This window comes from Equus przewalskii, chromosome 29, assembly GCF_037783145.1.
Source record: "Equus przewalskii isolate Varuska chromosome 29, EquPr2, whole genome shotgun sequence".
Taxonomy (NCBI): domain Eukaryota; kingdom Metazoa; phylum Chordata; class Mammalia; order Perissodactyla; family Equidae; genus Equus; species Equus przewalskii.
In genome coordinates, this window is record NC_091859.1 from 9,154,849 (window position 1) to 9,182,080 (window position 27,232).

General features: G+C 35.5%; 1 protein-coding gene across 50 annotated transcripts in view; it reads right to left on the reverse strand.

Moving 5' to 3' along the window:
* Positions 1–27,232, reverse strand: part of PPFIA2 (PTPRF interacting protein alpha 2) — a 454,616-nt gene that overhangs the window by 48,700 nt on the left and 378,684 nt on the right. For all 50 annotated transcript variants that reach the window (XM_070599410.1, XM_070599421.1, XM_070599415.1 and 47 more), the window contains 2 exons: positions 26,331–26,485; positions 15,130–15,223 (listed from right to left, as the gene is read on the reverse strand). In XM_070599410.1, the coding sequence (XP_070455511.1) occupies positions 15,130–15,223; positions 26,331–26,485 (249 nt within the window). The remainder of the gene's footprint in view (positions 1–15,129; positions 15,224–26,330; positions 26,486–27,232) is intronic.

A 27,232-nucleotide genomic window follows, 5' to 3' on the forward strand; every position in this document is an offset into this window, starting at 1 on the left:
TAACACTTTATCCTACTAAGCTTTCTTTTAGCAATTGTACTGTGAAAAAGGTTTTGGGGTCCTGAAATGTTTAAGTTCTGGAAGTCTGTACAAGACAACAAGAAATTGAATTTTAGAATTGAAGCAAATATATCAGTTTCTTAATCAATAAATGACAAGGCATTATGCACTCATTATTTTTCAATATTTATTTTGAAAAGGGACAGGGACATAAAGTTTCATTTCTTGGGATTACATTCCTCATGAAACTTAAAAATCATTAGAAAATGGAAGACCAATATTACATGATGAGATTAAAATAATGGTTTAAAAATCCAGCGTCAGAATATTTATTATTTTTAAAAAATAAGAGCTTACAACTTGCATTTGGCCAGCATAGTTGAATGGTATTCTAATCACAGCTTACTTTTCATTTTTAAGAACACCTTCTAGAGCTTTCCTTAATATCATAAATTATCCTAGCTGAAATCAATACTGTATTGCTAAATAATTAGTAGTAGTAACTGTAACTTAAAATTAGAGCCAGAAAAAAATATCAAATATAAACGATTCTAATGAACTAAGTAGTATTTCCAAGCACATGGCCTTGTATTGGTTTATAAAATATTCACACAACCAATTGGTGACATGCTCCGTAGCTTCTTGGATAATTGTATCTCATTGGAGCCATTTTATTTCTCCTCCCAATATTTTTTACTTTGAATTGAAAAGCAATACCTCTCCCCAGACAAGGTGTTTAAACAGCTCACCATGTTGCCAATGCAAGACTTGACACTAAAGCAAATATTTATAAATATTATATGCATAATACTTGTTTTACTTTGGAGCCCAATTTGTTTTAGGAAAGGATAACATATTTTAATTTTATTTCAAAGAGTAGGATTTCAAATTTAAAATGATAATCCGAGTAGTATAGATATTTAAAGCTTTAAAAATTAACCAGCAGTACAGAAAACAATGAAAACAACGTCCAAAACCAATGACGACTTTGGAATCTAGGTGTAAAAGTTCTACTGGAGAAGACCCAGCATTTAACCCTTTTCATCTAAGAGAAAGTTCTAGTAAATGACAAGTTTGTCTCTTGACTATAATGCTGGTTGAGCTCCACAAATCACCGGGGAACCCACAGGCAGATGCAGTCATGTGGCACAGTCTCAAGGACTGAAGAGGCCTACACTATTTCTTAAGCCTCATTGAAGGCCACACTAACTCCTAGAGAATGACTTGAGAACTAGGGGAAGTGACGTTGGGAATGTCCTTTGATGTGTGTCTCATAGAACCAAAGAAATAGAAGTGCCTGAAAAGCCACCATAATTAATTTGAACGTGAACATTTCTCTGAACCAATGATTCCTTGTATGGTGTGGAAATGAGTACACTTCATAATTTTCATTTTACGTCAGAGGCAGTGCAGCTTGTGTTACAACTGAAAAGAGAAATACTAAAGATAAAAGAAAAATAGGATGGTGCTGAAAATAAACATGTTCAGCAGCCATTGTGATTCAACTTACCCTGATGTGCTTTTCATGAGATGGAGAAGGACGGATGGAAAAGAAAAGCACACAAATGTTAATGGATACATTTCAATCCAAAGAAAGCCATGGAATAAAACAAGAGCATCATTTCAGATGTGCAAAAGCTCAGATATGAGAAAGACTTGGTGTCCTTTTTTATTTCACCATGACACACATACTCACTGCGTCCAAAAGCATCAGGCTGAGGGCAGTTTAATAGCTGACCAGTAAGTCTGTCTCTTGAAAATGAGCCACTCTGAAACATGCATGACCACATTTTCCCAGCCTCTGCTATACCCCAGGAGGAAATCAGGCACCTTGTCCAAAAACATTACCACAGTCCACTCCTGGGTTGTTTTACAAACAGAAGCAATAACTTACTAAGTGGTGCTCAGGTTCTCACACAGCCTTATAAGCCTGCGCTCAGAGCTCAAGAAAAAGCACAGCCGACTTCTAGGGAGGCAGCAACTTGAAGAACGCACTGGTTTGAGGGGCAGAATATCTGGACTCTAGTTCTCGTACGTGGTTTATTGAAAATTCCTAGTAGGTTCTGATCTTCAACTTCCTCAACAAATTAAGTTGCCCCAAATTAAGGGGTAAGAAGGAATTTGTACATTCCTGTCATAATAATAGTAATAATTTTCGTGAATGTGTATGTGCCGGTAATCAGAACACGAAAAAGCATAAGAGAGTTCTATCAGTCTTCACTTGTCACAGAACTTACTCCTCCTCTATCTGAACTGGCAAAATAAATGTTGTGTTTGTGCCAATTGAGCTTCTTTCAATAGAAACGTTTATTTAGACAGATGTTATAAACGTTGCTCTGAGGAAAGAAAGATGAACTAGATTGGTTCACCATTATCACCAGAAATCATCACAAAAACAACGCTGATTTAAATATAATGTTTGAAGTAGCCCATTTGCTCCCTGGATATAGTGGAGGCACTGGGAAAATACGGAATTTAAATAATCTAACAAAAAGCCATGGTAATATTATTTTAAATTTTCTATTCAAGCATATAATAGACTCATTCTTAGAAAAATAAAACTTTACAACTCACAAAATATATTCAATATAACAAAATATGAAGCAGAAATTCTACTTTAGAAATCAAGCAAGTTAGATAGTTTCTTCTTTTACTACACAACCACTATAAAGAAAGCTCGACGTGCAGTGGAACACCGTGCACGTGCCTCCTCTAAATGCATTCATTCAGAGAAACCGTGTATTATTTTGTGAAATGGACGTTTTGGAGAATGCATATTCTTTGACCCAGCTCCAGAACAGCTGTGGCAAGCTCTTCGAATTTTCACACAAGCAAAAACATAAACGTCCATAGAAATTGGGATTAGAATGTCTTAGGAAATTTAAGGCATATTTTTCACATCATACGCGCAGGAGAAAGAAAATTAAGACCAAACAGAGATAGCTTCTAGGTGGTTAAAGTGGTTTTCCTGTCAACATACCTGTGAACTCTTTGATGAGCTCTGAAAAAAAGGGAATTTCTGAGCTTTCCATGAAAATTGCCAAAAGTATTTGGGGCCAGTTATTACCAGGGACAAAATGATCTTCCCCAGCCTCCCAGCTATCTAGGACTGGCTCTCAGATAAAACAAGTTGATTAAATCTGCACACAGTGGAATATTAATATTTCTCACACTTTTAGTTATCGTTTTTTAAAATATGAATTTGTACCAATAAAAATACCTTAAATATAAAATGTAAGAGAAATTATTAAAATAAACAGGAAATACAAATATAAAGATATTACTCAAAAAGTATGGCTTAAAGTTCTAATATATTTTTTATCAATTTGTGTAAGTTGTCTGATTTCTCATAGTTTCTGTGAACTTTCTTCTCCTAAGTCAATTAATTTAAGAGCAATACTGAGCAGCGATCTTTTTAGAATAGTAAGCATTTCAGCTCATAACTTTCAAAAAAAATCTGCAAAAGCCAGAAAGCTACACTCATAAATGACTGTGAGAAATTTTGTGTTAATATATTATAAATTTATGTCAGAGGTAATATATATTTTCAGTTTTTCTGGTCTGGATAAAGTGTTTAATTTTTCTTCATATAAAAATTGATGTTCTTTTCTACATGCAGTTATTTACAATAACATATAACCTCATTTTTTTTTCTTTTCACTCCAGATTTTCAAGGTTATGATAATAGCAAGAGAGATTGTCAAGAATTAATGTTCTTCAGTTAAAGGCCACTGTTATTAATAGGCAAATAATAACTTTTAATTGATGTAGAAAAGAACAGGTTCTAAGCTGCCATGTAATGAATAAGATCAAATCCAATGACTGGCATAGTATTTTCCTTGGGAACAACAGCAAAAATCCAGACACATCAAGAGGGCATTATCAGCTAACAGATGTCTTGTATTCCAAAATGAGCGCCTTAAACTTTTCAGTTGTCTTACTTTAACCTTCTCGATCTCTTCCTAAATGAGTGGGCCCTCTCTTGTTTATAAACTAGTCAATTTTGGATGTAAAACTTCGCATGAGAAATAATTCACTACATGGGCTTCGTGTGGGGAATATAGCTGCCTCCTGCTTCTTAAAGTTTAAGTTGTCGACTCAGAAATATTTTTAAATCAATTATGAACACCAGATTGGAGAGTGAATGGGTAGTAACTGGAGTGGAAAAGTGGAATGAAGAAAGAAGTTCTTTTAATAGGTGAGACTTGAGAATGTTTAAACGCTGATGGTCACAACACAGAAGAGAGCAGAATTTGAAGCTCCAAGAGCAACATGGAGAGAAATCGGCATAACATAATTCAGAAGGGAAGGGATGGTCTTAAGTAAGAAGAGAGAAGCCTGGTTTTCTGCAATAACGCAGGATGGGGGCAAATGTTAGTGTGTATTTGGCAGCAAATAATTAAGAGAACTTTCTCTTTTTTCTCTCCCTCTAAGGTGGAATGTGAACTCATCTGCAGAAGACGCAGGTTTGAGGGCAGTGGAGGTCTCCATCAAAAGATGCAGAGAGTAGGAAGAAGACTGGTGAGAGAAAAATATTGGGATTACTGGGAAGTGCTGAATTCCCAAATGAAGCTGGTCCAAATTCCCCTGTGTTAATATTCTCCAGCAGCAAAGAGGTGCCCAAGTACAGACACGGAAAAAGAAAATTCACTAGTGGCTATAGTTACGATATGCAGATGTGACCAAGTGAAAGAGGAGTAAAGAGTGCTGAAATAATGGACATGGAATCTAAGTTAAATAGGGAGAAGGGAGAGGACAGAAAGGGGCTCATGCAGTGAGAAAGAATCCAAGCTAATAAAAGATGATAGTGGAAGAAGTTGATAAAGCCAGCTGAAAGGAGAAGACCGTGATTAGGAAGAAACACTATGCTTGAATTAGCAATTTTGAGATAAGAATGATTTGGGGGTAATGACAAGATTCAGAATATGACCATGGGAGGTGTCTGAATGGTTCAGAAGTTTTAAATATGATTCATCAGCACACTCGTTCAGAAATAACTTTTCTTTAAAGTTAATATTGACTTCCAATAGTTAAAGTATTTGAAACTTTAAAAAAGGTCAAGAAATCTTTATTCTTCTGAGAATTTTCTTGGTCATGTGCCTAGCAAATTTAACCCAGATAAGCCCAAAATTAAAGTTTTGATTATGCAAAATCTGAAATAAAGACATTTAATTGTATGTTTGTATATACATATGCATAAAATATACATATACACACATACACGTGTATTTTTGAATGAAAAGCTTTTGGTGTAGACTTTCTTTTACATAAACCTGTCAATAGGATATAAGTGATCCCTGCCTGTCTCAGAAGTGTGGAAACAAGGATGAGAAGCTTGTTTCATGAATGGCTAATTTTAAATAACTATAGGAAGAAACCACATCTTCAAAGACTTTATGAAAAACACAATACAGAGGTAATATAAGAACTTATATTTGTGGAAACAAATGTGGAGAATTCTTTCTGGAGTAAGATGTCAGCATTTATTTAAATGCACCCTAATTAGTGAATTTTTTTCTTTTAAAAAAGGAACTAAATCATCCTTGTTATTTGACACTGACTTTGTAAGTTTTACTGGAATGAATGATGTTAGATTGACTCAAGTACACATTTAAATTTCTTACATGCCTTATTTATTAATGATCATTACTATTCTTACATCTAACTTTGAAATATTATATAGGGCTCATTATAGCAGAAAAAAAACAATTTTATAACATGGCTGCATCTTGTGCTTTAAAACTACCTCCCCCTCACCGTCTTAAAAAGGTGTTTGGTTTAAATATATTTGTTGATTATTTTGAAGGAACAGATAGAGTTGGATAAGAAGCTAATTCTCTAGGGGAAAAAGTATGCTACTCTTTTCAGAGTATAAAGAGAGAGAGGGATTTTTTTTTGACTTCCTATGTAGACCATTTAAAATTAGATAGGGTATTCAAGGTCCAGCTGAGAGCCTAGACTACCCACTCCTTACATCATGGCCTTAGCATCCTAAGATCCTATGTAATTCAGAGGAAAACTGGGCTCAGGAGATTTGAGCTTTTATATACCATGGTGCCTGGAAAGCCATGTTTTCTCATGTGTGGAAGGAAATAGCAATTTCTACCTCAAAGACTTTGTGAAAATTAAAAGAGATAATATGTGTAAAATGTGTAGAATAGTGCCTAGCATATCGTAAATGCCTGGTGTGATTATTAGTTATTGATCTCATATAAAATAATTATTCTCATCACTATACAAAAGACGTGGAGGAAAAAGAAACAGAATATATATGCAAAAGGAGATAGGAATAATTATAAACAAGAAATAGATACTAAGTCTACTAAGACCACAGCATGCTAGATGGGAAGTAAGGAGAGATAAAACTGGTGAGATAAACAGGGATCAGATATCATAGGGGTTTCTGGACTATATACAGGCATTTGGAATTTGTCCTAGCAACGTGAGAGAATAATTGAGGGCTTTCAGACATGTGATTTAGGTCGATCTCTTTAGCTGAAGTGTGAAGAGTGGATTACAGGAAGACAAGACTGGAAGTATGGAAATTATTTTAGTATGATGGCCTGAGAAAGGAAAGAAGGAAATCAATTCATTTGAGAGAGTTTAAAGAGATAATATACACAGTGATAGTATAGGGAGGTGATAGTGATAGTAAAGGGAGGTGCACAGAGGAAGAATAAAGACAAAGAAGAATGAGGGCAAAGATGAAGCCCAGTTTTCTGGTTGGTCCTCAGGGTAGAAGTCACTGCCTCAGTTCCTGTTCCATTTTCTTCTTCACCGTAGAGTTCTTTCCCTCCTCAGCTTCTATTCAAGCATTCAATTTTTCAGGACATAAATTTTGAGTACTTAATATGTCAGACACTGCAATGCTTAAAAAGCCGAGGTTCTCTTGAGTCCAGTTCTCTGAATTATATAGAGCATCATAGAATCCCAGGGCAGGGACAATTTAAAGAGCACGTAATACGATCTCTCAGCTGAAATTCGAATCCCCCATGTAATTATCCTACCACATACCCATGCTTGGCACGTCTATTTTGGGCAGAATCCTGAGGAACAGCTCTTTCTAGGTGGTCCATTCTTTCTTCCCAGATTGGTGATTGCTAACAGTTCTCACTCAGACTCAGCTCAAATTTACCTGTAATGACCTCTAACTTTTGGCCCAAGATCTTATCATGAAGCCATAAAGAACAAGTCTAATTGCTCTTTCTTTTGTCAGCGTCTGGATCTTTGTTCTCTACACGCCACACATTCCTAATTATTTCTAGTACTCCTTGAAGACACAGTTTGGTATCACCTTGCTACACTGGTCATGTGTCTCAGAACAATGCTGGTTTGAATACATCTGCTTCAAGTATATTTCCCAGAAATTAACTCAATATGCAGTAACGATCTGGTCAGTGCATAGAAGTTTGCCTCTATCAATTGCTTTTACAGATATCGAAAACCACTAATTTCCTTGTCAGGCATTGCTAATTTGCCTTTTTTGCAGAAACATTTTTCTTAGGAGTTGCAGTTAAAATTATATATACCCTCTTATACCCAAGAATCGGTAAGTATAGTCACGAAGTTGGATACAGAATTATATAAATTCCCCTATTAAACTCATCTTGTTAGATTTAGATCTCTCTGTAATGGTCTTCCTTAAACAGAATAATTTATCTAAAAACTTAATTGTGCCTCTGGCTTCACTCTTCCACAAATCAGATAGTTTCATTTAAATCACTTGTAAAAGTGTTGAGCCTGCCACCTTTTGTTTCATTCAGTCACTGTCAGTTCATTTGTTCAGTCCCTTTGATTACAGTGGTCTCATCAGCTATAACTCCATTCTGTTAGTCTCATTCCAATATTATGTATAGAAGTATCAGCAATAAGTAAATTAAATACCTTGCTGAACTTAATGATATTCCCATAGTATTTTTCCTCATCTATATGTCTAGAAAATCTTTGAAAAAGTTAAGGGTTTATTCTTTAAAAAGTCTATTTATTCTTGGTTATTAATAATCCCCTTTTTATTGCACAAAAATAATCTAATAAATGTTGTACATTTATTTCGGAAACTAACAGTGAGCTGACCAGTCTTTAGCTTGGAACAACTTTTAAGTAAGAACATTAGGTGGCTTTAGGCTTGTGGCACTTTTCTCACTCTGTTCAAAGACCAGTGGCTTAAAGAAGTGATCACGGCCCCAGAAATGCTTAAGTGCAATAATCTGTTTTCATGTCTGTCTTCTGCAAGCTCTTTGAAGAATGGAACTGTATAATTCGAATGTCAGTTGTTTCTAACACAGTTCTTGAGACATAATAGACATTAAATGAATGAGTAAAAAGTTATCATTTGCATGTTCCCTTAATCTAGCATTTATCTCAATCCGGACAAATGATACGGATTTATTTAGAAAAAGAGGTCATTCTTCTAGTACGTGTAACTGTCTTAGGTTTTAATTTTCCATTACTACTTCTTATTTTACTTTTTCCATGTCAAATATTTGTCTCCTGGGCAGGAAATACAGAGACTGTATAGGGCTTGTGTTCTACTTACTCTGTAGTCTGCTAACATTGTGCCCTTGGCTCACAGCAGCGGCCCTGTTCCTTCTACGTTCTTTTCCTTCCTCCAAATCGATCAAATACATCTAAACGCACTTGGATGTCCCTTGGCTTTATTTTTCCCAACAAATTTCAATGCATTTTGGCCTTTAGTCTTTGGATGTTATTATTTTTTAGCTTCAAGAATTCTTACAATTGTCTACAGTTGGAGCTAAGCAGGACTATCCATAATCAGAAGGCAAGCTGACGAGCTAATGAGCTATATCCAGCTCAGCGCAGGCAGAGAAGACATACTGCTGGAGTTCCAAGTAGGAAATTAGTACAGATTTTCCCAGAGAAATATTGAGAACATTGGGTTTAGGCTCTGAAATATTTGACCTCATCAGGTCATTTTGAGTTGGTGCTCAGAGTGTTTTCCTGTAGCCATGTCTGTACTAAATGAACCCTTGACTAGAACTAATTGATCCAAGTGAAAATATTTGCTCCACTCTAGGCCAATCAGATGCTTTCACCCAGGAATTTAAAATTCAGAATGGGGTGAAATAGAAAATACGAGTTCTTGACAACACCCTAGAGAAATACTTCAAAATCTCTTATTGTTGAAATTTCGGAGTTGTCCCGGCTCTGTTGTTTCTGCAATCTCTGAGATACTCTACTGTGACTCCCCTTTTTGTTTTATCTAGCCAGAATCAGTTCCTACAGCGCGCTTACAAAATAGACTTTTGTGGGGGAAGAAAAGACATTTAGCTTCCATATATATAGCATAACTTAAATGGGAAATATTCAAAGCTTCTAACGCATGTCTCACAAATTAACCTCTGGAACACAACTCATTTATAAGTTTAACTTGGCACATAGGCACTTAATAAATATTTATTAAATGGAAGAATGTTGTAGAATATCTGTGATACCTTTAATTATGAATATTTTTAGTGACATTTATTTTGCTTAGAGATATGCAAACGCTGAACCTTCCAAATGCCAAAGATTAAAAATGCGGAGTCTCAAAACACATTAAAGATTATGCACTGAAGGAGACCCTTAGGATTGCAATGGAAATAAATTAACTAAATCTATGGAGCTTCACTTTTATGTCTTTGAAGTTCTAACATAAAGATCCGTTGGTAGTGATTAACTGTGACTGCCAGGCTCCAGGGATAGAACTGCTTCTCTGGGGGAGGCTGCTGATAGCTGAGTCGGAATGTTAATTTCATTTTAATGATGTTGAAAAATTGATTTCAAATATGAAATCCATATTCACTCAGCAATGATATCCATTCAGGAGAACATAGCAAATTTTAACATATAATATATTACCTGTATTGTAACTAAAGATTGAAAGTGACGTTAGTCAGTATATTAATATTCATATGGTATCTTTCAATTTAAGTCTCAAGATACAGAAGATTTCAGCATGCATAATATTTTAATAAAAAATTATACAGTGTTAAAAATGCAGGAGTGAAATATTTAGCAGATAAAAACTTAAGATAAAGATTTCAGATTTTATATTTCTGGAGATACGTAGCCATTCACTAGGTATTTGGTCAATTTTAAAATGTTCACTGACTATCAAAGACTGTTGTGAGAATTAGACAGGTATATTTCTACTGAAACACGCAATTTTTTCTTTTATCACATAAGTCTCTGTAAAAATAAGCTTCTGGAATCAAAGTTGAGCCTGGAACTGAAAATCCTTTAGGTCAATACAGGTAAGACAGTCCAATCTAACATGTCTGCAGACTAAAAGTATAAATAGAAAAATGAAACAAAATATATTTGAATAGAAACATACTTGTGACATTTCTGAACCCCATAGGAAAGGGAAAAATCTTAAAAATTTCAGAAAGAGAGAGAGAGAAATAATAAAAAAGAAACCCTAAAAAAGTGAAAATCAATTGACATTAGACATAACTGGAAGCCAGAAGAGCAATATCTTCAAAGTTCTGAGGGAAAATTACTGTAAACCAGCAGTTTTACACTTTTAGCAATTATCATTTAATTTTAGGTGTAAACTGTATTCTCAGGGCTCAAGGACTCTGGAAGGCTGCCATGCACCCTATCATTACATTTCCAGAGACGATGATTTGGGAAATCAGCAGTTAATTATATTTCAGGAAAAAAAAGCTAAGAAATCTGATGAGATAGTAATGCAAATATATTTTAGATTAATACTTTGAAAACTCTTCTTTAGGCAAAGATCCTAATGACATAAAATTTCTTTTCCTTCCTTATGAGTTCAGGTCCTTGATTCTAGAGTAACCTGTTTATAGAAACATAACATTGTAGATGCTGGGTTTTTTTTTCCTTGCTGAGGAAGATTAGCCCTGAGCTAAACTCTGTTGCCAATCTTCCTCTACTTTATATGTGGGTCACCACCACAGCATGGTTGATGAGTGGTGTAGGTCCACACCTGGGATCTGAACCCAGGAACCCAGGCTGCCAAAGCAAAGTGTGCTAAACTTAACCACTAGGCCATGGGCCCAGGCCCTGTAGATGCCATTTTTAAGAAGAGGTGAAGCTTATATTTGTGTACCTCAGAAGCCTGAGACTATCCAGCTTCTTCTGAGTCAAATAAGTTTATCTAATTTTGGGGTTCAGATTTTAGGAAACCCCTTTTTGGCCAAATACCTTAGTCATATTCTAACAGCTCTATTGGCCACAAAGCTGGCATTTTGATCTCTAATTTGTCGGAATCCTTTGTCTATCATCAAATAGATTCTAAACTTAGGCAAAAAACAGAGTTTTTATTTGTTGAGTCCTAAAATATCTGCATGTAGACTCTAGTGAAATTTGGGGAGTTAAAGAACATTCCGAAATAGAGGTTTTTGATGGGCCAGAGCAAGTAAGTTTTTGACCTTACAATAGCTTCCATTATGCCATGCAGTTACTTTTTGTAGCTATGTGGTTGGCTTTACTTGGCCATCCTGAGCAAGTAGCTTTAGGTTAGCTTAAAACATTGGCTGGAGAGCTAAAAAAGAGAAATAAGTTCTTGAAGATCAGGGTGACAAGTATGAAAGAGAAGAGGTGAACTTCTCAGGTCTAGTTGCTTGTAATGTGAGTTTTAGAAATGGGAAAGATGTTTAGTTCATGTTAAACCAGAAAAGATGCTTGGAGACCAATGAAATCAAAGGATGATGGATAAGATCTCAGAGAGTAGTGACACTCCAGAGGGAGCCCACACTGAGAAAACTACGGAGAATCACAATTTTAACATGTAGACAGATATTGAGAACAGGAAGTGCCTCAATCCTTAAAGATTAGGAGAGGTATACCATGAAGCTACAGAAAAACTGGTCAAATTTTGATGAGGAAGACCAGAAAAATTAATGTGAAGTATTCGAAGAATTACTAGATGAGTTTCAGTTTGACACAATTATTGTAGTTATCAAGTCTATGTAAACCTCCTGGAGAAATTTATGGAATTGAAGCTTTGAAGGAATGTACAGAAAGATAAGGCAAATTGAAGCAGTTGGCACAATAATAGATGGACTTGAGGCCTAGTTGCACTGATGGACAATAGCATCTGCGTGAAAATACCCAATGCAGAAAGGTAAAGGTTGACAAGATTTTCTGGAACAGTGGATGTTCTAGCAGATCCAGGATTCTTGATTTCCTTTTTCTCATCCTACGACAATAGCTGGAAATGTAAGCAAAACAAATGCTGCACCAGAAAGCAAAACAAAAGTGGAATAAATTAGGAAGACAGATCTAATAAGATGTTCTAATCTATGTAGTTTAATTTGCTGATGGTAAGCGTAGCTCAAATTAGACTTTTGTTTGAGATTGCCAACATTATAAATTTCTGAACTTCACAAGAATTTGGAAAGTCTTGAACGAACGCTGCTCTCTGAAACTATCTTCCCCATATGGTTTTAAAAAATATGTTGTAACTAACTTCTTTAGAGAAGGTTTCTCCCAGCTAAATTTAAATTCACAGATTGTCAACTGTAGATACCTGATATCTTAGTGAAGTTGAAAACGATATTTTTCTCCAGTTCTGTTTGTTCTCACAGAGAGTAACCGGTCTCTGATATGAATTCTGGGACAGGGAACGTAGGTCTAAGTTAAGTACATTGTACTAGAAACATCATTTTGGTCGGTCAGTGGATAGAATGTAGAAAACAACTAGCTGGAGACCACCGTCATTGCAACTATACATGTGCAACTTATAGTGTTCTACATTCTGAAAGAAGTTGCGCCGTTTTTGTTTTTGTTTATTTTTTCAATAAAATCTGCTTGAATTTTTTTTCCATCTTGAAAGAAGTCCAGTAACCATGAAATCTGAACACATAAAAGAGTATGATTCCTTGAAGCACTTAAAGAGGATATAATGTCTTTTAAAAAAAGAAAATTGGAATTGTTTAAATAAAATTTTAAATACTTTAAAAAATTCAAGAACTAGTAGTCAACGTTTAATAATAATTAATGATAAGATCTGATAGAAATAAAGTCTGAAACTATGTAATTTAAAAGTAATTTATCGTGTCTGTCTTATAAAACTCATTACATGAAAACACTTCACTTTTTGGCAACCTAGAAATCAAGACACAATATCATGCAAGCCCTGAATAAGTGGTAGTACTTATTTACTAAGTCTCGTGATTACTAATTGCATATTTTTGCTCCTAGAGTTCTTGCTATGGGATAGTCAACAATAAGAGAAATACTTCCATCCTTCCATTAGTTAACTCTATCTTGCCTTCTTGGATTCATTTTAACCCAAACACTATTACTCTATAGGAAAAAGTTGTACAGAGAAATGTTAGCCTTTATTGTATTATAGAATATTCTTAATATTAAAGACAAGTATTCTGTTTAATACATCTTAAAATTATTTTGCTGAAACATACTGCAAAATAAAACACGAAAGTCAAGCTTAGTAAGATCTTCACACTAAGTCGAAAACTAAAATCAGTTTTTGACTGTGAGTGTACTTAGGATCTGAAAAATAATCCACAAAATTAATATTAAATCATTCTAATAGTGTATAAAATTAATAATAGCTAACCTTTAACTTTAAATATATTACTTAAAAATCATTTTATAATTGAAATGTTTAACTTTGGTAACTGTTAAAAAGGACATTTAACTTGGTCCCATAAACAGCGAATGAATTGTGTGATGCACTTCCACAATATCAACCTTGTACGCAGTGTGACAGCTGGTCAGATCGCCATTAGTTGTAAACATTTCATTGTGGGAAAAATGAGAATTAAGGCTTAAGGGAAATAAAAAAACTCCATTAACCAGGTTGCGTTTGATTGCTCTTATTCTTTTAGACTTGAAGTAATTTTAAATAAATAAAATTAAAAGTCCTTTAGATTTGAAATAAGTTTTAAAGAACCTAACAAAGAGAAAATTTTTAGAAGATTTTTCCCAATAAATAACCATACAATTGAATATAACATTCCTTAATAAGAATATATAAAATTAAGAGATTTCCAAGAGATTATGATAGTATTCAATTATATTTTTGAGTGATCAATAACGAAAGAAGAAATATTTACCAGCCTTGAACGTGACTCCACATTTAATTCTATTCAAGAAATAATGCTCCTAAGGCCACTTCCTTTTTCAGCACAGTATTTCCACTAAATTTGGATATATCAAAATGTAATAAGTAGAAAATTCCTGAGATAGTTAGGCTAGTGAGCTCTTCTATAACTTGTAAGTATATATTTCCTCCTTATTAGTAAACTTCTGCAAAGCAGGTGAGAAGGCAAAATATGATGTAAATTGATTAGACTGAATACTTTTAACCATGTGAGAATATCTGTTACCAAAATGCTGACCAGAGCAGTGACCATTCTTTCATAGGAAAGAAGGTAAACATGAAAATTATAATCATACTGTAATAAATATTTGAGAAGGAGGAAAAGGAGTAGTTGACCAGTAGATTCTGGAATAAAGAGAAATTCTTTGGCTTTAAAGAACATATGCTAAAGGTGCTACTTCATCACTAAAAACGTTACTACGTACTTTAAAAATATGTTATTTATGGCCCCTCTTGCTTTCTAACAGCTGCTAAGACTCAACATTTGCCAATTTTGCAAGTCATTTAAATGCTGCATATTATATGTGAATGAAACGATACATTATCAGTTTCCTGACAGATGCAAAACAATCTGCCGGCAGTCTAAAATAAGTTTCTATTCAATCAGTCCGAGAAATGTTCTCCTTTTAAATACTCCATTTTAAGAGGAGAGGCTTTAACTGTCATGAGAGGAAACACGAAGTTGGATGGTGTACACTCTCATTTTCTCATCCCAATTCAGTATGGACTTTAACATCAAAGAAAATACTACATTATTGGTAAGGCTACATTTAAGTATTTTAAATATACTTGAGTTTTGGTCTCTTAGAGAAAATTCTTACTTCTACTACAGGCCAAAGATTTATATAGTCATTTCCAATTGTAGCCCATTAGAACCAGGAAACTCGAGCACAGAATGCTCTCGGGAACACCAGGACAATATTGCCTCAGTCTGCTGTTTTGTTTCCAACTGCTCTCTTTTTAATTCCCCACAAACAATGATAAAGAGTAAATAAAAGTTAGAAAAAGGAGGAAAAAATCTCCAAACCTACTTTTTCTTCAGTCTTCTATCCTTCTCAGCTTGAGTTCCAAGTTTGCCTAAGCCCAGGGACTCCTGAGCGGCAGCTTCAGTCTCCATGAAGCCTCCTGTGAAGAAGGAACTATTCTATTAGGTTGGATACATTGTATCAGTTCTGAAATTAAGTTCTTAAATGCTTATTTGAGCAACTGTTTAGTAGCACATTTTCTTCTCTTTTTTTCAATTGTCTTTATATTTCCAACCCAACATGCATAAAAAGACATGGGTACATACATAGGCACTGAGAGAATGAAAAGAAAAAAAAGGTACCTATTGATATACCATTCAATCACATCTAGCAGCAACATAACACATGTGGCCTGTGCGGTGACAAGTAGTTGAATATAAAATCTGCAAGCCTTGAGGTCTATTTTTAAATTTTTCTTATGGAAAATAACAGCAAATATCTATGTAGTGTGTGATTTATTTTCAACATGAAACATTTGAAATATATCATATAGAATGGGATAAACAACAGCCCAAAGAGTAGAAACTCAGGGAGATATTTGTCTCCAATTCCAAGTTGAGAGAATGGAGAGGCATTTGCTGACTTCTAAAACATTTTCCTATCTGGGTTCTGGAACCCTCTTCTGCTCACCTGACTGACTCCGAAATCCTTCAGTGTAGACCTTACTTCCAAAACTCTGCATATTCTGGCAGATTTGTTTTGTAAATTTCATAATAATACCTGGAAAAAACTCTAAGTCTTTCTTGAAAAGACCCTGGCAAGAATTGTTTTTATTCAGTTTTATTGGCTTGGGAATATATACAATGTATATCGCCTTGGAATGAAAGGAGGAAGAAAGAAAAGTATGTTGGGCATCAAACAAAGAATTAGACCTTTTATAGTGGGATCATCTAATTCAAGATCCCTAAACATATAATTAATTCATAAATTATCTGTTGTAGTTGAAAAATGAGAACTTAATCCCGGGATCTGTTTTCTCTTTGGCATTTACTATATGTAAAAAACATGAAGTCAAAGTTAATGAAAAATACCCACTATTTTTAACAGGGTTAAGGGATATTTTTCAATGGAAGGGATTTCAACTCCAGTTAAGCTTAAGATAGGTAGAAAGACTTAAGCTAATACTAAGTCTTACAGAGACTACACACGAAATTTCACCAATATATCAGTAAATATATATTACTGAACTATCAGACAATTTTTACTCTTCTGTTATCGTAATGGACATTTCCTTACTTAACATTTGCAGGTCTTGACCAGGTTATGGTTTCTCTATCAGAACGAAATATCTTATCAAAGCACAAGAGACAAATTTTGTTACTGTTTTTCATAATTTATTTTGGAAAAAAATTATAATACTTGACATTATTAATTCTGGAGCATTGATATAAATAAGTTAAACTCATAGCCTCAAAACTCTGCTACTGAACTGGATAATGATAAGAAAGTCCTCTTTGTTGAAAACATGTTGATTGCTATCTATCTAGATCTTATTCAGAGATTCAGAGTTTGGGGACTGAAATTTACTTTATTCAGTTATGCACATGTGAAATTAATACATAAAGAAATTTTTAATTATGACAGATTGTCATTGTTCATGTCATTATAAAAGTTATCCACTAGCTGAGTAAAGTACTCTTGGGGATCATTTTTAAATGTGGGATTTTCCGTTATGCACAGTGAGTGAATATTTTCATTTTATTTTTCTCATCAGTATACTTGTCTTCCTGTACATCCATAAATCATTATTCACAACCTGAAATTAACAATAAAATTGTTCTGTTAAAGTGTAAATGGAAATGAATGATTCACTTAAAAGTTACAAAATTCTTGATCAGCCCAGATGAGAACAGAGAGATTAATGAGGTAGACACATTGGATAAAGAATGAGACATTGCCAACCACCACTTGGTTGGGTGAATCAGGCTTTTTATTCTTCTGAACAAAGAAGAATATCTAAATTATGATTTAAATTTTTTCAAGAATCCAATATTTTAATTAGAGAAAAAGAACAGTTTTTTCAAAAATGAAAGCTCTGGAAGAGAAACAAAGAAATCACTAGAAGAATTTTGTGAGTCAAAACTACACCCAGAAAAAACAATTTGCTTCTCATTAGTTAAATTATAAAAATAAAAAGCATGAGGACCTTGGAAATACTTGAGTACTTCAAAATCAAATAGCCTTTGAATAGAGGATTTAATAAAGAATTGTGGCCATATTCTGTTTGAAAATACCAATAGAAAATAACACTGGGGCTGGCCTCATGGCATAATGGTTAAGTTCGGTGAGCTTCGCTTTGGAGGCCCAAGTTCACAGGTTCAGATCCAGGACGTGGACATACGCCACTCACCAGCCATGCTGTGGTGGTGAGCTACATATAAAGTGGAGGAAGATAGGCATAGATGTTAGCTCAGGGCTAATCTTCCTCAGCAAAAATAAAAGAAAAGAACACTTATGGCCATAGTAGGTAAAATTATTTTTAAGCATCACATGTAGGAAAATACCCTTAAGCAGGATCAAAAGTCCAATTATGTGCATTTTTTCAGCTCTAACAATTAAAACATTTCTAGATGAGAAGAACGTTCTTTCATACAATTGATCCAGCTGCCGCAGAAATCCCAGGTTCATCTTTCCACATACCTGTTAACCAGTTAATTGGTGAGAGTAATCTCAGCCAAACCCGTTTGTGAGCTCTTTTACCCTGGATGGTTATCTAAGTCTGGTGAGAGCATGCCCCATGGTTTTCCAGGCATCAGGGGGCTCCTAGGTCCGTGTGGACTTTAGGAGTATTTATTCATCTATACCAATATTTTATTCTCTAGTCACATGTGGCTATTGAGCACTTGAAATGTGCTGTCTAAATTAAGTGTTATAAGCACAAAATATGCATAGGATTTTGAAATCTTAGTACAAAAAACAATATAAGATATCTAATTAATAATTTTATATGGATTACATGTTGACATGATAATGTTTTTAGATCAGTTTAAATAAAATAAATTATTAAAATTAATCTCACCTGTCTCTTTTTACTTTTCTTAATGTGACTACTAGAAAATTAAAAATTACATATGTGACTCACATCATATTTTTGTGGGGCAGTGCTATATACTAGTGGTTCTCAACTGGAGAAAGTACCTATTCCCAGAGGGAACGTAAATATTTGTGTATTTACTGGAGGGAGGGGAGCACATTTTTAGATGACAATGACTGTGAAGTGCAACTGATATTTACTAGGGGACAAGAATTCTAAACATCCCTTGATGAGTAGAGAACCCTGTAGTTCCCCCCGACTTTTTTTTGCTGAAGAAGATTTGCCCTGAGTTAACATCCACTGCCAATCTTCCTCTTTTTGTATGTGAGCCACCGCCAAAGCATGGCCAGTGACCGACAAGTGCTGTAGATCTGCACTCAGGAACTGAACCTGGGCTGCCGAAGTAGAGTGTGCTGAACTTAACCACTAGGCCACCGTGGCTGGCCCTAGTTTGTCCGTCTTAAAATTGAAAGAGTGCCTCTGATGAGAAACACAGGCCTGTGAAAGCTGGGGGTTACTAGCTCTCCAGCAGCTCCATTAGGAATGTGGACAGAGCATCACTAACTCCACCCATCTCATGGTATAAGGTGCTCAGGCACAGAAGGCTTGAGTCCCATGATTCCGTGGATGCTCAGGTAAGAAACTGCTTATCCCCTTATCAGTGGCCCTCTAGCGGTTGCACTTGCAAAAGCCCGTGCTAAAATCCCTGCTCTCAGTGAAGTTCTGGGCTATTTATCACTCAGGCACACACACTTTTGTGAGGTCATCGAGGACTTGGAAGTGTTGAGACAGGACCACTCCTACGGTCTGCGGGTCCCAGTCAAGCATTTTCTTTCCCATCCCCTTTTTATACAAACATTTTGAGTAACCCCAAATCAACGGGGCAACAATCTAGTGGTTTCATCCCACAGGAGGAGAAAGTGATTCACTTGTCAGAGCACTCTCCTGGAACTGGGGTCAGGCCACTGGCCCAGAACTCCATAAGTGCGAGTTTCTGGGCTCCCCAGGGTATCTGGTCGACCCCAGGGAAGGCAATAGAGAGTCAGGGAACATGCTGAAGAGGAGAAACAGGGACCCAGGTCCACACAGTTTGGTTGGATAAGGTACCCTGCCTAGATAGCACTCCCTCCCTGGCTGGTCCTAGGGTCTGAAAAATAAGAGAAAATTCAATGCTTCTAGCAATTGGACCCACACAGGTCAAGGTCTCGGCTGAGGGTGCCCTGCCCAGATGGCACTGCCAGCCCTAGCTTCCCCAAGGCACCAGAGGGAAGGTCTTAGAGCATTTCAAGGAAAGTACAGCAAAGTGTGAGGCTTACTAAGATCCAGGCTGAGGAGCTTAAGGAATCCTCATGTGCCCAGACCTATGTGGGGTACTGAGTAGAGATATCCGTTCATTTAGATTGTGAAGGCAATTATCTCTGTTTTGCCTGGGGTTTAGATTCCATTCAGAATAATTTATTTCATGTTGGCCCTTGACGTACAAGTCTGTAGGAATTTCTGGCCAAAACCCACATTGCAAAGTCTCTGCCTCTCCATTTGTCCAGCAGAGGGCTCTGTCATTGTACAAAAAGGAAGCTCTTACTCCAGAGAGATCAAGACTGTAATCTGCTGCTGATAGCAGCTTCGTCTTTCTTTCATTTGACCTCCCTTCAGTATTAATCCATACCACTCATTTCGTATGCAAACACGCTTCAATTTATAAACAGTTACTGAGTGGTTTCATGTCTGTTAGTCTGTTAGATCTCTGCAGGCTGTCCCCAGGTGCAGTGCCTGGCTCACAAAGAGTGTGAAATAAATGCATTCACAAGGGAAGCTAAATACTGCTTTCTTCAAAGAAAGGCCCTTTCACCATGAAGAGCGTGCGTCATCTCTAATTGACAATTTGTGGAATTTATATCTGTTGGTCCCATAAGATCCAGGAACAATCTAAGTTTTTGAGTAAAGGCCAGCACAGCCACTCAAATTTTATGTGTGAAAAGGTGCTTGCTAAACAATGCTGGTGCAATGTTGATGCTGTTTTTTGTCACTGTGAAATTGTTTTCTTCATTATGCTGATTATAGTAGGTCAATGAGTTCAGACAATTATAATAAAATCTGGTTGATGATCATAAAGGAAAGGGAACTGCAAGTTAGCAGGCAAAAATTCTCTGTGAAATATATTGCTTCTCAAGTGCACTTAAAGAAAATTTGTGAAAGTAGCTTTTATTTTTTTTACTCAATAATATATGCATTTTATATGTCTGGGGAGATATATATATATATATATATATATATATAATTTTATATAATTGGGGATTCTGCCTCTTCAAATTTAATATATTTTTCTCTTTTTACTGTTTTTTCACAGCTTTGCTGTACTTGGTTCTATCTGATCAATTCTCCATTCTTGAAAATCTCTTTTTCTTTGACTTCTGCTCCTTCTGCTGCATTGCCTGTCAATGGCCTATTTTTTTCATCCTTACCATTCGTTGTTAACATCATCTGGGCTGGTCACATGTGTTCTCTTCATTTTTCTTTATAGCCATTAGGGCTCTTTGAAGACCTGGGAGGACCGGTGTCTATTAACGTGGCATACCTTTATTGACTAATATATTGACTTTAGAGTCACATTAAACTTCTAAATTTTTCGTATAAAAAAATGCTCCCAAGAGCTATATGTTTAGAGAGGGATATTTTGGACCCTCCATATCTCAGTTTTGGGGATAGTTTTTATAAATAACACGAATTTTTTCATTTGTGATTCCTCTCCATATCAGTAATCCATAAATCTGCACTGTTGAAATGTTCATGTGCAAGTGATTGGGTGATGTATTGACCAACGACAGAATGAGTCTGAATCACGCCACTGGAAACTTTATCGAAGGTGGCATCACTCCACTCATTAGCACTGTTAGTAGAGGATTATTCAACCAGTTATAAATCCCACCCAAGTCTTCCATCACTCAGGCCCCATTTGACATCTTGTCCACAGGGATGTCATGAGTCACAGCTTGTCCACTGCCCTTCCTGTTCTGTTACTGAGTAACTTTGTCAAAGAAACAAGCGAGTGTTGCCTGACATGCCTATATTTAACACAGTTTAATTTGGTTTGCTTCAAAATAGGTTAATGCCTTCAGACAAAATTAAAAGTCAAGCCAGTCAAGATTCCAATTATTGATGCATAATCATGGACCTTGGGGTTCAGAGCCCTTGTCTCCTAGCTGTCCTGATAGGACAGACAATGTATCAGGTAAAATTTTTCTGGGCCAGAAATACACTGAAGTTTTTGTTTTGTTTTAAATAAAAGTTTGAATATGTTTATGGACTATCCATCTTAAAAAATGGAAGTTCCTCAATGCCATCAGCTACGTTTTAGCCATTTTCCTAAAGTCCATGATTGGTACTCTGCGTTCAACAGTGGCTGTGCTTATTCACTCAAAGTGTGAAGAAATACATGAATTTAGATTATCTGTTTTGTTTTTTTTCCTCAAAATCTCTACCCTCTTGGGCTTCAATGCCCTCTTGTTAATGCTTTTTTTTGGGAGAAATCTTTCTCTTCAAGTAAGCAAATAGAGGCAAAAATGAGAGTTTTTGAATAGTTCCACCTATCTGTATATTCTGTTCACATAAGGTAAACCTTCACTTTACTTATTTTCTTTAAATTTTAAAACTACTAAACAAAAGTAATAATAAGGATTTCATAATTCCCCTTTGGGGAAGTTTTTCCAATTATCAGTTTATTTTGACAAGTGGCTTTCCTGACACTGTTCTTACGTGTCTATGCTATTTACTTATATCTATTATTTGTTATAGATACAACTTTGCACCAAACTCTTCCTGTTTTTTTTCTTTTTTGAGGAAGATTAGCACTGAGTTAACATTTGCTGCCAATCCTCCTCTTTTTGTTGAGGAAGACTGGCCCTGAGCTAACATTCGTGACCATCTTCCTCTACTTTATATGTGGGACGCCTGCCACAGCATGGGTTGCCAAGCGGTGCCATGTCCGCACCCCAGATCCGAACCAGCCAACCCTGGGCTTCCGAAGTGGAATGTGCGAACTTAACTGCTGTGCAACCAGGCCGGCCCCAGTACCAAACTCTTTTAAAATCTGTTTTTAGAAGGATGTCTCCTATTTCAGATATACAGCTTCTTAAGTTCACATCATTGTAAAAATTATGAGTGTGTTACCTCCTCTTGAATTGCTTTGATAATATCTAACCTTCCTTGTCCTAACCAATCTTCTATGTTGGTTAAGATTGAACTTGTTTCTAGAAGTTTGTGTGGAAGTCAGGCTGTGGTAGGTTGTAAAGTGATTGACAGATGAGGAAGTAAAAATAGCAGTTGTGGAAAACTCACTTAAGCTTGGATCTTAAGACTAAGGGAAAGATGAGTCAATATCTAGGCAAGATGGCAGGATCAAGTGATGACTTTTAAAATATAGATTAGATATGAGCGTGTTTAAATATTAATGGAAATATCAGGGATGCATTGTATCTGGATGCATGAATCAGCAGGGGAAAGGCTGTGGTCACTGGGCTACTAAGTCTTAAAAGGATGCTATTACATCCTGGATCTATGCTCCAGGAGATCAGCAGAAGTCTTTATCAGCCCTGCTGTCTCCATGCCCCTCAATGAAATTATCAAACCTATTTCTGAATCTTTTCATCTTGGGACTTGTAGCATAGAAAGAGAGTGAATGAAAAAATGAAAAAAAGAGAGAGAGAGAACGAGAAACTAAAGTCAGATTCCCAAGTCCGCTAGAAGGCCATCTGCCAGGAAACTCTCCTCAAATTCACTGCAACCTTCAAGTAGACTTGGCGCATATAAATGTTTTATCTTTCCTGAATAGTAGTTAAAAATTGAGTTTAAATGCTTTTAATGGAAGAACAATGTTCATTGATTCATTCGAGTCTACGTCACTCCTGTTATTTTCTACCCTGCACATCACTTGAAGTACCTTCAAGTAGATATTTTAGTTTGCAAATCCTGCTGCTACATTATGGGCAATAATACTTTGAACAAGAACTGTCAAACCCTCTGATAAGCGTAGAATGAATTTTCTATAAGAAATCTGAAAACTTGAAACCTCCTATTACTACCCAACTTTTGTCTGTGCTACTACTGTGACTTGACTGAATAATCACCAACCATTTGGAAAACATGCTGTAATAGATTTCTGGAATAAAATAATTTTGTTTGGTTTCTGTTAGCTTTATGCAAATCCTTTTCCAAATATTGTTTCCTTTGAGTTCTGGGGTTTCCACATTTATATTGCCTCTGCTAGTAAAATATTTGTAAAAATAGATAATATGTATATTGAGTTTGATTCTCCATAGTTAGGGGTTATGAATGTAGTCATATCTACTGACCTGTCATCTGAAGTTTACCTTATTACCTAGCTTTTCAGATGGTCATATAAGGCAAACAACACCCCCTTACCACTATTCTCCTCTGTGAATCACTAAGAATTCCTCTCTTGTTGTTTATCCTTCCTGATGGAACCAAGCGAACATTTTCATAGTTTTATTTAGACCATTTTCTTTTTCCACACCATATTTCATTTAAAGGCATTTAGCATAGCTACTCTCAGGTTAACTTATGTTTCTCTGTCCTTATGTGCTAAACTCTTCAACTAAGAGTTCTAAATAGTAGGACATGGCCCAAAATTTCAAATTTGGTTCTTTGACACCATCATCTCAGTACCATCTTACTTTCCATGCCATCCTATCTTATTTCCTCTCTCTATTTTTACTGGTAGAAGAAATAATATTGTCAGTGTTCCTGTGTCTGAATTTCCCAGATCAAGATATCAAAATCATAATCACTAGAGATGTTATCCTAGTTTCTTCTGATGCATGTGTCATTAGCATGGGGTGGCAGCCCCTGGGTTTGATAAGTTTTCATGATCTTTACCTCACAACCTGGATATACCTTCCAGGACAAATGGATATGAGTCCAGGCATATGAGTCCATATCCTTCAACTAAAGTACCAGTTGTCTCATGCACAATTTTCTTCTGGTACCAATATGGTTTCCTGAAATGTATTTATGTCTATATTTTCTTCATATTTCTTCAAGTCTTATTTCCAATAAACATCTTTTTTTCTTGGATTATCTAGGAGGTTTGATTCAACCTCAATGTAGCTTCTATGCAGCTTCAGAGGTATAGATTTCTGTCTTTGACTTCCTCATCATCATCGCAGTCCTGACCATGCTGATGACTCAGCTTTGTTTATCCTCTATCTCTGTTGTTTTGTGGAGTAAAACAAAATTGCTCATGGTTCTGAAATGTTCCCAAGTCTATGATAGGATCCCAAATAACTATTGCTGGGTTCTAACTTGGATGAAGTTCATAAGAATATAATTGTAATTAATTCTGTTCTCATCTGTTCTGACATAGAGACACAGTCATTGAAAATGGATAGGAAAGGCTACGTTTCTAGAAGGCGTATAGTTTTCTAGATTTTAAATTGTATCTAGGATACTCCAATTTTGACGGCCTATTATTAGCGAAATTCCTAATGATTTAGTAATTCTTCATCAAAGTTAAATATAAAATAAAAGTAGGATAATCTAAGTGAAAAGACAATTAAGCACATTTTAAAAGGGAAAAGTAAATTATAGAGCCTAAGATGAACATGTATGTTGAAATAGGAAAAAATAAAATGATTACTATGTCATTAAAATAAATATTTTAAAATAACTATCCACACTATTGTGAATTACACTATAATATACTGGAAATGAGAAATAATTTGGTAAGAATATAAACAGTTGTCAAATAAAATAAAACAAATTTTAAAACAACATTTTGGTTTATACATTTTATATCCAAAAAATAACCATCTTCCTGCTTCTTTTCTTGTGCAATACTATTTTCTATAGCCTAAGGGGTTCCTCTCCTGAGAAACAGAAATGCAAAGAGGATTTAATTCTCCTGCTGAATAGCACTTAATCACACAGCTAGCTACACATCAGTTTCCCATGGCTTCTGATGCTTTGTGTGGGTTTCACACCGTGGAAGTCGACAAAGCCATGTTTGAATAATACTACAGCCCTAAATCTGCAAACATAAATATTATTCTCAGAAATCCTTTTGGTGCCAGGGCAGGAAACTAACCCTGGGGGTTGGGGCATGACCTGTGAATAGTCATTCCTTTATTTGAGAAACCAAAGGAGGTGCTATGAAATTCTGGTATCACTCTGTTCAGCAATTACCATTGGAAGTAGGAGCTAAATCCTTTCTCGGTAATTTAACTCTAGTTCTCAGGTAAATAGAAGAAGAGGGAAAAAAAAGATGCAATCACGAATAACCAAGATGATTAAAAGATATTTCAGAATAAAAAATAAATATATAGAAAGGCAACAACAAAAAAATCAAGTGTATATATCATCATTTCAGGGAACACATTTTACATATTCTTTTTGCTTCAGACAAGTTTATATATAGATACGTGTCTCCATCCATTAAACTATGTTTATGTATTTACCTAGGGTCATTTCAAATGTACTGATCTATATTTTATTCAATTAATCATTAATAATTAACAATCTCTAGCACCCTATTCCTTCCTCCATTCCCCACCTACATGCTGTAGAGGCTGTAGCAGAAAGCTGTGATAGTTTTAAACAAAGTAACCCTGTCTTTTACATTTTATGTTCTATGTATCATAATCCTTTATTGTGACTTAAAAAATTCTTTCAGATTTTTTGTAAGCGTCTCAATTTTTTTCAACAGAAAAGCTTTAAATTTGCTGAGTTAAGCGTTTATACACATGGATACAAGATACTCAGTGATTTTAAGCTGGTTTTGAAACTTTGGCACTAGGATGAATACCTCAGTTCTGCGAATTACTAAGACATTGTTTACTCATCAATAAATAAAGATGACAGTAATAAAACTTGCCTCAGAGGGTCCTTGAGTCCATCACAGTTAGCATTAAACATATTCTAGCTATTGTTATTTACAGAGAAATGACAAGGACTGAAAGTTTTACAAATAGTCTTCCCTTGTGACTTGTGTCAAGCATTACTCAGCTAAATTGGATTTACAAAGCTGATTAACATAAAAAGTTTGTCAAGTAGGAAAAAGAAGAAATGAAAAGATGAGAAATGAAATGAAATGTAAAATCAATAGACACTCAGAAGTGACTAAAGTGAGCGGCAGTGGAAAGTCAAGTGCACGCCTACTTACGGAGCTGTCCAAGTCGAGCTTTCTCTTTTTTACCAAACAATCGCCCTATTGAAGACTTGATTCCTTTTTTCTTGGGGGCTTTGTGAAGAGAGTCTTGGCTGCTGTTGGCACTGCCAAGCCCGAGGCTTTCTGGCTCAAGGGAGGCAGATAAACTACTGCAAAACACAAAAGAGGACAAACTGCTAGTTTTGGTGCAACATCCCCAAGGTACACAAGGCTTGTTTCCTTTGTGAAGGCACACAAGAGGGAACAAGTAGACTTTGAATGTTGATGTCTCCCTTTCTTCCCACGTTTATTCTTAAGCATATTGAAGAGTGGTTTCCTCAGCCAATGGGCCCTTAGCCTCCAAATTTTCTCTAGAAAAATTTCTTTTGGTTCCAAATTATTTTTTCCCTTATTTTTTGTATAATCTCAAACTAATCAATAAACATAGATTGGCTTATTAACTGCCTGTTAACCGATCTATTGTTTAGCACTTGACCATTTACCTATTTCTTTCTTGGAGCTTGTTTTTGTAATCTTAAACGTCATGACCTATGATAAGACAGTTAAATATAACCAATAGCGAAATTTAAGGTGCTATTGTAGCCCCTGGTTTTATTGGAATTTCCTCCAGCCTTCTTTCTCTCTCTCGGTTTTAGAGTCTAATTCATCTAGTCTTAAGTGGTCTGGGTGGTATTTAACAGCAACAGATCACATACCCTAGTGACCACTGGATATGTTTTCTTCTAGTTCTCAGGTATTCTTTTAGGTACATTATAAGGTGAAAGGATTTTCAAGCAGTTTGTCTCGGCTCTATTCCTGATCAATATTTGACACTGTATTAATCGGAGAGGTTCAATAGATGTTTCTATCATTTTTTCCTACAACTGTTAATTTGACAATAATATAATGAACTATTT